The sequence below is a fragment of the Neolamprologus brichardi genome, chromosome 22 (assembly GCF_056152115.1).
Source record: "Neolamprologus brichardi isolate AB-2024 chromosome 22, ASM5615211v1, whole genome shotgun sequence".
Classification (NCBI taxonomy): Eukaryota; Metazoa; Chordata; class Actinopteri; order Cichliformes; family Cichlidae; genus Neolamprologus; species Neolamprologus brichardi.
Genome location: NC_142124.1, coordinates 11,693,942 through 11,707,048, shown reverse-complemented (window position 1 = coordinate 11,707,048; position 13,107 = coordinate 11,693,942). Strand labels below are relative to the sequence as shown.

General features: G+C 41.2%; 1 protein-coding gene across 1 annotated transcript in view; it reads right to left on the bottom strand.

Annotated features, from left to right (window-relative positions):
• Window positions 1-13,107, bottom strand: part of ext1b (exostosin glycosyltransferase 1b) — a 131,699-nt gene that overhangs the window by 20,313 nt on the left and 98,279 nt on the right. The window contains exons 5-7 of the mRNA XM_006794331.3: window positions 10,682-10,814; window positions 6,392-6,510; window positions 60-155 (exon numbers count right to left, since the gene is read on the bottom strand). Of these exons, the coding sequence (XP_006794394.1) occupies window positions 60-155; window positions 6,392-6,510; window positions 10,682-10,814 (348 nt within the window). The remainder of the gene's footprint in view (window positions 1-59; window positions 156-6,391; window positions 6,511-10,681; window positions 10,815-13,107) is intronic.

Here is a 13,107-nt window from a genome sequence, read left to right as displayed (position 1 = left end):
TAGAAATGATCGGGATCACGGCTTTGAGGTAACCGAGAGGCCGAGCGCGCGGGGCTCACCTTATTCTCTCCCTCTATCACGATGACGGGCACTGAGGTGGCGGGCCAGCGGTGCTTTGCGGGGAGAGGCTTGTCACAGTTCCACAGGACGATGATCTGAAAGAGAGAACAAACAAAGGAAGTTTTATTTGTGCGCTGAATCTAATTCAGCTCCTCAAACCCAAACAAAATGAACTGGCCTAAGCAGGTGACATTTATGTGCTCCGCAGCCAGCAAATGTCACCTTATTACAAGCTGATTAAACGTTTAAGAGACAAAAGGGCAGCTGAAGTGATAAAATATTTCCAATTATGTCCCCAGCGTGTTTTTTACATTTCGGTCTGTAGCCGATCTCGTTGCATTATCAGGTTGTCCTTCTTAATGCTACATCCCTGTGATGCTCCACCTCCCTTTAGATGATGTTTTCAGATTAAAAAGTCATGTTCCCAGCCACAGTCACATCATGTTTTATATGACCTGCAGGTCAGCCGATTCGCTGCACGACGACGGCGGGCCTCATTAATATTTGATGAAAAATACACACACACGCACCCAAATATGACACGATCCTAGCTGACCTTACACACACATTTACACACACAGTTACATCCCTATATCTCGAACCATTCTTCTCATGCATCTTAAATTTGATGTGGAATAATGTGGCGACACAAGCTCGCTAAACTCCTCTAGCTGGACGTGGCGTGCCTGTCAAACTTTGGATGTTGCCGTGGAACTGCAGTAAGCCAAACGTGGTTATGTTACTCTGGATTTAAAGACTTTGGAAGGTTTTCTCTGCATTTCAAAACAGCAATTGAGTAAAGCACAACTTGCTCATCTCTGCTCTAAGCTACAACTGTTGCATAAACTAGATGCAACCTATAGTGAGCACTGCTGCCTAAGGCTTCAATCATACCAACCCCAGGCAACTTCCAGTCACTGAGGACTGATCGGATCATGTGTGGTTACTGGTTACTGCAGCACAAATCTCCTTGTCATTGCTTTGGTTGCATGCAGTTGCATTAAAAAATTGCATCTTTTTTGCAAACACTTGCCAACTAACCACAGCGTGGCAGTGAAACTTGTGCCAACGTGTTTAAAAGGCGCAGCTTTTACTTTGAAGGTGGTTTGCGTCACCCTTTATCCAGTTTAATTACCGCTTAGTGAGTAGTTGGCGAGGTGTTTGCAGACAAGTCAGTGTCTTCCAACAAAAGCAAGTAAAGTGGTTGTGCAGTTAAAGGTTAAGTAGCACATCATCTGTAACCTCCAAGGAGAAAATGGAGACTATTATTGTTGGTGTTGGTGCCTTTTAAGGATTAAAAAAAAATTATTTGGCAAATAGTACAGCCTGCTGTGAGTGCCACGAATGAGTGCAATTCTAGCATTATTATTATTATTTATATATAAAAGCTAATTAGCAGAGACCTGTGTCTGTGCAGTGCACCCATACACTCTGTAGATGTGGTTTGCATTTGCTGCAACTTGGCTCTCCACCACTCTCATCCCAAAACGCGTCCTCATGCCTCCAAAAAATGCTATAACTTAAGCTAAAAGGTTTACACTGAAATCAGCAGTTGCTTTAACAGGAAGCAATTTCCTTGGTAGTCTGCTTTTATTACTCCGTCTTTCAGTGTTTGCACTGAATCTTAGTATTTTGATTGGTTTTTTCAAGATATTTTGTTTTGGTCTAGGGGTGGTTGTAGTTGTAGCCCAGGAATTGGAGCAGGTCATCTACAAATTGGAAGGTTGGTGGTCCGACTCCCAGCTGGTGCAGTCTGTATGCCGGAATATCGTTGGGCGAGATACTGAACTCTGCGTTGGCGCGTTCATCTGAGTGTAAATGTTAGATAGAAAGCACTTAGGTGTAAATAAAAGTGCCTGTATGTGTGTAAATGTGTGAATGAGAATAGAGTGGAAATGGGCTACACATACATATAAAAATCAGTCCATTTAGCATCTATCAAACTTCCTGTGAACCTGGGGCAGATGCTTGTTTCTCTTTCCTGTACTCTGAACTCTTGAGACTTTTATTTGCATGCATCATTAAGCATCAGAGACATTGACTTTTTGTCTGTGACTTGCAAGTTAAATCCTTTGTTTTTTAGATTTTCCCTTTAAGATGATGAAACCATAGCCTGCAGTGTGTAGTTAATACCCAGCTGGTAAAGAAGAAACTGATAGGGCCACATCATCAACATCCAGTTGCTGTGTGCCAGCTAACATCTGCCCTGCTGGAATGTCCTTGAACGAGTGAGCAAATTAATCCATCCCAGTTCCAGTGTGCAGAGCTGCGGCTGACACCGTGCTCAGGCGTCCCTGATGGAGGCAACCCATAAGAATTTCCCTGCAGGGATCAATAAAGTTTCACATTATCCTGACATTAACTGTGTCACACGCAGCGGTTCCCCTCGGGGTCTCTGCACCCTGACTGGACCTGCCAAATTATGCGCTGGTAGCTATTCAGATATCTGAGCCAAGGTGTTTCCATGTGTCTACGGCAGCTGTGTGAAGAGAAAGAAGATGATGTTCAGCTGTTTGATGAATTGCAAAATCATCTCAACATTATCAGCGAACAAAAACACTCGTGACGCCAAATCTGGACGGAGAAAATGCCCGTCATTGTTAGACAACAACAACAACAGGTATGCAGTCTGCATGCATGTGCTCGCACCCCCACACACACAGAGCTGAGCTGTTACAGCCTTCTATTCCTGTTTGATTAGAAAGACAGATGGTGTCTCTGTCAGCTCACCAGCTCCCAAGGGGTGCTGGTGGAGGCTCTGTATGTGTGCGCCTATATGACTGCAGGAGAAATGGTGAAGGAGCTGTTGTGTGTCTGCAGCGCGAGAGGAAGAAACGCTTCCCACAAGAATGTGCGTGAACACATTCACACATGAGCACACACACACGCAGCGGGAGGCTGTCAGAATGTGCTTCAAAAGCTTTCTTGTGTCCAATTTAGCCTCCTCCACCCTCTCTGTTCTTTCATTCTGTCCCCTCCATTCATTTATTTATATCCCTTTGCTCATCCCCTCATAGCCCAGCAGCCCTGCTCTTCCTCTCCTCTCCTTCTCTCCTCACGCTGAGAGTGGAAGAAAACACTCCGGCTGCGTACCTGGCTCTCCACTCGGCATGCACAGCCAGAGGAACGCAAACACAAAAGCACCTCCATAAAAATAATAGGAGGGGAGCATCTACTCATTCAGCCAGCTGCTATGAGAGGATGCGTCTGTGAAAGCTTGTCGACGATAGGACGTGCAGCTGGGTTACACCACACCGAGGAAGGGCTGAATATTAAACACCCATTCTTCTCACTAAAACAATGAAATGTTCAGCAGAGGCAGCATTGACTGCCGGGCTCAGATTTATAATCTTCATAACACACATAAATATTTTTTATAATCCAGGTCAATTTTTTTTACTTTTGCTTTTTCCAGATGATATTGGTCAACATTTTTAAGCGACTTCACCAATTTTACATTTCAGTGCCGTTAAAAATAATACTGCCCCCTCTGAGTTACACAGTCTGGAAATGTAAATCTTAACTTTGCTTATTTGTTGAAGCCACACTGCTGACATAAGGCAGCAGGGGCAACATTTAAATATCATTAACCACAGTCTCCAACTTTCAAGCTTTTCTAGTGGCACTTCTCTTCTGTCAGTGTAGTTGTTATTATAAAAATTATTAATGTTGACTTGGAAAGAGAAGGAGTTTTTTTTTTTTTTTTTAGTTATTTGGCCTGAAGTCATACCAGTGATGCCTCTGGATTAAAACAAGGCTCATCTAGCATTTTCACTAAATATATATTTTATAGTATTATAAAACACTGTTTTCTGTAAGGTTTATTCTTTTTTCCTTCAGCTATTTATGTTGAAAGTATATTTCTTGATAAAACAGTGTTTGTGTTTAGGGCTGTTCGATATATTGATATATATCGGATGACGATATAAAAACGTCTATCGTTTCATTTTACGCTATCGTTTGTTTCGTGGTGTCGCAAAATAAACTGTTTACGGCAATATTTTTTTCATCGTTTTGGTGGTCACTGTAGTGGCTATACTAATTTCTAAGTTCTCTCTTTCTCTTATATTTTATATAACCACACTACGGACGGACAAGCGCCTGTTTTTATGCGTTGCGGTTAGCAACAACGACGGTGTCCGCTTGTTTATGTTCCACATAAACCTTTCACAATAAAGCTCAAGATCCTGTTGAGACTTTTCAAAATAAACAGAATCACGTGAAAGAGCAGATTATTTATGGATGAGAATTAAAAAAGAGCCGCCAGGTGCTAGAAAATAAACCTTAGACTCAAACGTTAGAACAGGCTTTTCCCCGCAGCACGCCGTGTAATAAATACTCACAATGAAAACGGCGGCCTTTACAGCTTATGTCTACAAATGTATAGTTTCATGCATCGGTTAAAACACTCGACTCCAGCTACATGACGCGCAGCTGGAAACACTTCCCGCAAGTCGAGCTGTCATTACATTTTTGTGATTTATATCGTTATCAGGACGATAGAATTCCTATATCGGGATATGAGATTTTGGTCATATCGCACAGCCCTACTGGTGTTTTCAGAGCCTTTCTGCATGTTCTCCCCAAGTTCTCCAGCTAAGTTAGCCACAGGTGTGAAAGTGAGAGTGAATGGTTGTCAGCTCAGCTGCAAATATTGGGCCAACGTTGCCAATACTGATACTTCTCACCTATAAAGGCAGCTTATGTAGGGGAGAGCAGTGTCCAGTTTGCAAATTGGACACTTTGCACTACATCACTGAGATTTTTACTTTTCATGATAATTAGTTAACACAACAAAAGACACCTTTGAGTGTTTCATGTATTCTGTGTTTTTTGGCCACCTTGAATGTAAACGTGCCGCCTCTAAAGCACTTGGGCTCAGCTTCTGTAATTTAACTGTGGTACACGCTATATATAAATACACATGACAATCAACGTTTTTCACAGTGTATGTTTGAGGTGTATTTTTCATTTACAAAAATATTAAAGAAAAATATTTGTAAAATTTAGTGGGCTAAATGGAATTTAGAGCAGAGAAACAAAAGAAAAGAAATTAGTTATTTTGAAAGTCTTTCAAAACTTTGTTCCAAAAAGTCTCATCTTTTGAAACTGGTGCGACATCTCCCTCTGTTTTAATGATACATGGGTACAAAAGCTCAGAGTTTCAAACTCAGAGCTTCTGTACCCATGTATCATTAAAACAGCTGTAAAAACCGACACGGCTGTAAACACTCACGTCTTCAACCTGGCTGCGGCGGCACAACAAGTGAGGTTTCAAAAATCAAGAGATGCACGACTGGCCAGCTTGTGCTGATGGATCTGACAAATCTTTTGTTTTACGGTGCCGTTTGCCAGGGAGAGAACAGCAAGCTTAATGGCCTCTCTAACCCTGCAGCAGACTGGCAACCTGTCCAGGGTATATCACACCTCTCACCCTATGACAGCTGGGATAGACTCCAGTCTCACCATGACCCTGAATTGGATAAATATAAGAAGATGGATGGACAAGCTAAGAAATCCTGATTTTAATAAACTGTTATTTATTTTAGACAAGCTGTTGTGTCCATCAGTGGGGCAGTGATCACAGTAACAGATACAAGCAAAAATGGCCATAAGGCATCAGTGAATAAGGTCAGATGTAGAATCAACATGTTTAGATGAAAGAGAGTGATTCACGATGAGCGATATTTCCAGGAGAAAATAATCGTGATCCAGGCTACATCATGCCTTAACTACAGCATGCATGCAAGTGGGCTTTATAATTACAAACAAGAAGTGCCTTAAAGATGGCAAGCAAACAAAAAGATACAATTAACATGCCCTGCAATCCTGTACCAACACACATCCATGTACTACTATCCAAAATGCATTCCTCCTACACAAAATACAAACTCACTTGGTCATACATTCTGCTGGTCGCAGAAACAAACAAAAAACACACACACACACATATATACACCCACACACTCAGGCAAACACAAAAGCCAGCCATCAGGGAGCAAATTCCATTTCATTTCCCGCTTTAGTAAGGAGCAAGCAGGGGAATCGATACATGCCATCTCCAGCTGTGCTGAAGGGGGTTTGGCTGCCATGGAGACAGATGTAGCACCGCTACAAACTGCTGCTCTAATTCAATCCACCGGAGTTAACACACAAGCACACGGTGACGGAGGATGAGCTCTGCTGCTGCCCTGGTTGGAAAATACGATTGCAAAATAGCCGTACGAGCGAGCCGCATAATGCGGCACAATTTAGCAGATGTGCGGTGGAGATGAGTGGAGGATTCTTGAGATAATGAGTGAACAATCACACAAACACACAAATTGTGTACCTGTGCACAGTACTGGGACTTGGCCACGGCCGCCAGGAGCTTGAGTATGGGCTGGGATTGGGACACCAGAGGAGAGACGGCATGGATGACAGCTGTGAACTTCGGGTACGGTCTAATACCTGAAACGCAACAGACAGAAAACACTCATTAATGTATTTCTGAACAAAAACAGCAAAAAGAGCAGACTGTCAACCCATCAATGCAATTTCAGGCTTTTGAAAAGAGCAAAGCTGAGTGAGAACCGGAGCTCTGCATTTCCAAACACCTCATATCTATATTCAGTGAAAGCTGTTCCTTAAAACCAGTATGTCAGCATTTCAGTGGCACAGATTATATAATTGTCAGCGATGGAAGTTTTTCAAACCCTTCTTAAAATATTCAACATTGTTAATGTGTTTTGAAAATGCCAGATCTTTTGATCACTGAATATTTCATTTTAAAAACTCCTCAGCTGTATCAGCAACCCAATAAACACACGACTGCTAACTGCTGATGTGACTTTAAATTCAGTCTGACTTGATAGAGTAATTGAGGCTGAAAATGAGGAGGAAATAAGATATTGAGCAAGACGGATCATAGAGGACGTCCAAGTTTTCCTAATTCAAATCTAATCTAATCCAAGGCAGCAAAGCATGGCGGGGAGGAGACAGCATTAGATGAGTCTCCTTTCCGCCACTGAGCAACTTTTATGAAGAGGAATATAGTTCAAACTTGGTAAACTATCCTTTAGAGTTGTAATAAAAAGTAGAGAGACTGCCGACTTTTTTAACACCTAGGGATGTAAAACCGTAACAAGCTCATAAACAGACTTTCATGAAACATTGAAGAAAACAAGGAGCAGGATTATTATCACGCAGCATATTCTGTATTTTGAATGTGCATGCTGTTTTCTGCCTCTTAGCACATGATGCTCAGTGGCTTTTATCTCATCCGGCATCAGCACATTACACATTTCTTTGGCTAAAACTTTAAAGCAGTACGCCAGGCAGATTAAAGACTGATTCAGCAATTTGAGGCAGTTTCCTACTTACAATGACCCTCCTCGTCTAAGAAATACTGTATGGACTGTATACTAGATAGATATGTCGAGACTTTAAACTAATTACCAATTATGGATTTTTTTAATACAACAGCACGAGGCCAGTAATTCATAATTTGTTTGGCTTTTATTTGCAAAAAACAAATATACATGTACTTGAATGTTATAGAAAAAGAAATGCAACACGACTGCTCCTACCAACTCTTGTTTGTGTTTTTCTTCTACATAAATCGCATGTGGGACTCAGAGACCAGTTGGAGACCACCTGGCAACCATCAGTATTCTCTGGTCAGCTGCGAGTGGTTGCTGATAGTTGTTGTGGCAGTCGCTGTGAAACCAAGTGCTACTCCCAAGTCAAGCAGGCCTAAAGATTGGTCTGTGAACCCCAACTATGGACACTTGGCAAAAAAAATGTGTATTCCCTGACTGGTTGGCAAGTCGTTGCAGGCTGTTGCTAGGTGAAAACCTCATCGCGATAGCTTTGGTCACTAGCAAGTTGCTGTGGTAGCTTGTTGTTTGTAAAACCTCACCAACTTCTTGTGTTTGTGAAACTGAACAAACCGTAAATGGAGATCACTCCCCTTCAAATTAAAAGTTGCTACTGAAATGTGTTTGTTGCAGCTGTAATATGCAATGTTCTCAGTTTCCAGTGTGTGCCGCACATTGATTAGTTAGCAATGGTTTGAAGTCGTCTTTCATGCAGGCAATGGGGGCAATCTGCAAGCGACCAAAGAAATCAGGAAGTTATTGATTCAGTATGCTCTCGGCAGACACACACCAGCTGGTCAGGGATGACACATTTTCACTAGTGACTGGAGGTTGCCAGGCAGTCACCACTCGGTCTCTTGCCTGTGTGACTGAGACCATAAGTTTCACTCCAAACTGTGGTCATCTTTGTCCCACTACTAGTGTTGAGAACCACTAAAATAAAACATTTGAAGACATAAAAAGCAAAACTGGCCAAAATTTCACAACAAAACAGCAAAAGTCCAAATAAAAAAAACTAATGTTTTGTTGCATAGTTTTATCATTACTCCAACAATCATCTTGTGACACTTCAAGGTTTATCCTGTTACCCAGAGTGGAAAGTCAAGCCCCATCAGTCCCACTTTGGTTTGGCTTCTGAGTCTTGGCCCTGACCTCAACTCCATCCAAAACATGAGGGTTGAAAGCCAGACCAACATCTGTGGCTGACATTAATAATACTGATGAGAGGAAATCCTTGCAGCCACTTTCCAAAGCCTTCCCAGAAGAGAGAAGCCCATTTTAATATTACTGCTGATATTTTTATGAATGAGATGCTCAAACATTATTCATGTGTTTCGGTGCGTCTCAATACAGACGTTTTACCGGACCCAAAGTGAGAGACAAAGCAGCGAGCTGGAGAGATAAAAACTATTGACTGTGACTATTTTTTTCTCGACTGAGGTTTCGCGCAATCGCGTCAATTCTAACAAAGTATCTGAGGTAATGTTTTATATTCACTTTGTTATTTTTACTGTTACAGTTACACTTCTTGCATTCTGGGTGAATTCTGCTGCCCCTCCCTCCCCTGTTTGAGTACACTTGTATACAAATCAACATTAGACTGACGCACAGTGTCATCCGTGTCAAGGAACATCCTGTTAGCATTTTGGAGTTTCGGTTGGCTGAAAATCCCTCTCTCCCAGGCAAATACATACGCAAACGGACACAACGGCGATACCATGAAGAACTCAGCCTTAATAAAATTATAATAGGTGAGTTAATGAAAAATAAATAAATATAGTAAATATGCTTTTCTTTCTGCCGTGTCAATTCAGTAAAGCAGTAACATGGTGAGTAAAAAGTACATGTAAATCGTTTTGGTGCTGTGGGCAGGACTTCTGCTGGAAAAAGAAATCTCCATAAAGCCTGTCAGCAGATGGAGGCTTGAAGTGCTCTAAACTATCCCAGTAGATGGCTGCATTGACTTTGGACCTGATAAAACACAGAGGACCAGGTAAGATCATCTGACATTGTCTCTCTGTCTTAACACAAATTAATCGATACTCAACACCAGCATCCACCCAGTCCTCGTGGAGAGCTCCCAAATTCTTAAATGAACTTTTCCCCATGATTGTTGTTACATGTACTCAGAGATCAACAGTATTTAGTTTCTTTAACAGTAGTTAAACCCAAAATTAAACATTCTAATAATATTAGATACTGGATTTCTTTAAAGAAAGTCATTGGAATAAACATGAAAAACACCCACTTTACATGTGCTGAATATGAATACAGAGCATATGAAAGTTTACTTTTTTTAATTAATTTTTTTTAGTTAAATTATGAAAAAGGAAACTTTTTATGATATTTAAATTTTTAGAGATGGATGAGTATTTTTGCTCGGGGTATTATTATTACTATTCTTAAATATGCATGTTATGATCATCCTAAAAAACCAAACTTGTTTCTGCTTCATATTAAAAAGACTATTCTGCTAAAGCAATCAAAACAAACTCTTCTCCTGCTGTGTGAGTCTGAGTGTTAATATGCTGCATGAAAAAGAGTCTGTGTGTGTCTTGTTATTGGCTCTTGGACAACAAGAAGAAATATCTCTTAGAAGAAAACTCACATTCTTTGATTTCACTCATTTACCCGTCAGCGACAAGCCACCTTGTCTCCTAAAAACCCATCCGTGTTTAATTGCTTCCTCTTTGACAAACAAATAAACTTGCCAGTGTTGTAATCCATGCCTGTCACCGCGCCCATCCATTTTAATATCCGCTCCACCTCGGGTGCTACATCGACACATTTTTGCATTCGTACTGTTGCCGCCTGGGCGTCTATGAGTTTGTGCGCGTGGGGACGTTTGCAGCGGATGATGATGGAGTGGAGAAGCGAGGGATGGAGCGGCTCACGGGTCGCGGATTGTGGTGGGGGGGAAAATCAACACTGCTGAACCGTAGCGGGCAGCGGCAGAAGCTGTAGCAATGCTGACTCAAAAACCAATGATGGACGCGGCGATGTGTCAGCAGCGCTAATACAAACATCCGTCAAAGGCCTGTTCGTCCACTCCACTTGCTGCTATTCACAGCTGTTCGAGGAGGGCAGTAGACCAAGGCTGTTTTTCTAGTGTTTGCGCAAAGTCCACAACCACAGCTGCAGCTGGACACAAATCTACTGTCTTTATTCAAAAAGTCTGACAATTTAATGGCTATGCAGGGTGGGAGAAGCGTAACAGCACTTTACAGTGAGTGTGTGTGTGTGTGTGTGTGAAGGCTACTGACCCAGTGTGTCGTAGTAGAAGGGGAAGTCTCCCAGGTATCCAGAGTACTGCGGCAGAGCGAACAGGCCCCCAGGGTGACTGTTCCACATCAGGCTACTCCTGGAGGCGTGCTCTAGTACACGGTCCTGAATGATCTGCACACAGGAACAAAACCACACACAGGTTAGATTACAACGTAAAAAACAAAAATAAAGCCTGTATAAATTAAGACAAGCCTCATATGAGAGATATGAGATTTATCTTTATTTCCACAATTAATGTTATTTTGTGCTGCTGCGGGGACTTTGTAGAGCCCTGCCAATATTAGGCTTTTAAGGCCGATATCGATACCGGTACAAATATTTGGTGAATTAACAATCTGATATATATCCAATTATTTTTCTTTTCAGACACAACAAATAAAAAATAGATTACATTTTAAATGTGTAGCTATTTCTAAGTTCTTACTAAGATAATATGACAATGTGGCTTAAAAACAATCTGGTTTTATTATCACAACAAGTTGTTGTTTGTGGCATTTCAAACAAGGTTACCAAAGTTAAAGTAAAAGTCAGCTAAACTAAAACTAGATGTGAAAGAAAAACCCCCAATTTTAATTAAATAAAACAAAAATGAAATTTAAGCTAACTGAAAGGATTTTGTGACTCAAGTAACCAAAGTAAAGATGTAGAGGAATAATGCTACAAATATGTCTCCGCCAGTTTGGCAAAAAATTGTTATCACAGGTCGTCTTGATGACATTTTGATGTGTTTTCTGAATTGTTAGATGTTTACATGACAATGAGTGAACTGCCCTCAAAAAGTACTGCAGTTCTATTGTAATATCTATCTATCTATCCATCCATCTATCAAAAACAATTAAACCCCGAAACTAATACAAACTAAACTAAAACTAGAAAACCCAATCTGGAAACTAACAAAAACTAAACCGAATTAAAAGCTAGAAATTAAATGAAAATTAAAAACTAATTAGAAAATATATTTTTAAAAGCCTAACAACTTTGTCCCATATATGTGTTGCCAGAAAGCAGGTTGCAGGCTGCCTCTGGTGAAAATACTATGCAATGTCAGCACTCAGGGTGTTTCTTCTGTATAGTCTTTACTTTTTTTATTGTAATTTATCAGCTATTATAAAAGCTGATCCCAGTTTATTGGAAAATAGCCGATAGATCATCTGGGTTCTAGCGCTTAGTTTAAAAGTTGTACGAAACTTAAAGGGTTAAAAATACCAAAAATACCTGCAAAGTAATGAACTTAAAATGGTACGTTTATCTGTGAGGACTTTGAACGGCAGCTTTCACTCTGGACAGAGTTGGGAGAGTTAAGTCAAGGCATGTCCTCTTGCAAATGCACTTCAGACATGTTCTCACTGGAAATGCTCGGCCTTTGTGGAGCGCGCAGGACTCGGGACAAGCGGCATCGCCTCGCTGGCTGCGAATCCACCGGGACGATTAATTACCTTCGCTATTCTCACATGAGTGCAGTTGGACATTACTCTGACTTTCTGCTAGGCCCCTGGCAGCTTCGATTATTTAATATCCAATCTGGCTGCGTGGGGCACAGAGCTCTTCAAAGTTTCAGTGCATATGAATCCAGAGTCTGTTTTACAGGATTAAAACTGCACTGCTTTAATTACAGCAGGGTCTATGTATACCTCGGGCCACTCTGTCGTTTGTGCCGCTTCTTCATTAATTCAAACTCAAAAAAAACACACAAAAAAAGCAGCATGAACCCAACAAAGATTACCTTTAAATAACACTTCTTAGATCACAAAGGACTCATAACAATCAGAAATATTTGTGTAGATGAGCGAACATTTGTAAGCCTTTCAGATTATGCTGAATGAAGGATTTGATCAATGAGCCTTGTAATCACGTCTATAAAATATCTCACACTGAGAAATGAGTTTTCTCACAAAAAGTGCCAAGAAGAAGACAGTCGTAAATGTGAATGAGAATCAACACGGCTAATGCAAGAACTTACAATAACCCCCCCTCCTTTTAGCTCTATTATTCAAAACTCAGTCGGTGTATTAGAGGAGGTGAAAGCAAGAAAAAAACTGGTATAAAAGTAAGTCTGCGGGCGTTAGATGAAAGCAAAAAGCTAGCTGAGCTTTGCAAATGTTTGCTTTGTATCACCTCAATAGCAGCCATTGATTGTGTCAAGAGTGAATTGCACTGGCACAAAGCGAGGCTGAAAGAAATCTATGTTATTGTGCAATATTTTCTCCGCTGACAACCCAAACTGTTTTTTTTCCCTTCCCCTTCTTTTTTCTTTCCTCAAGCCAAAAAGCATCTGTGCCGGTCAGTCACACAGACAGAAGCCAGTGATGGGGAGGGTGGGTATAAGAGCCAAACGGTGGACACGGACAAAGTCATCAGCTGCATCTAAGCACCAGTCACTCAGGCCTGCCCCAATCCTTTCTGC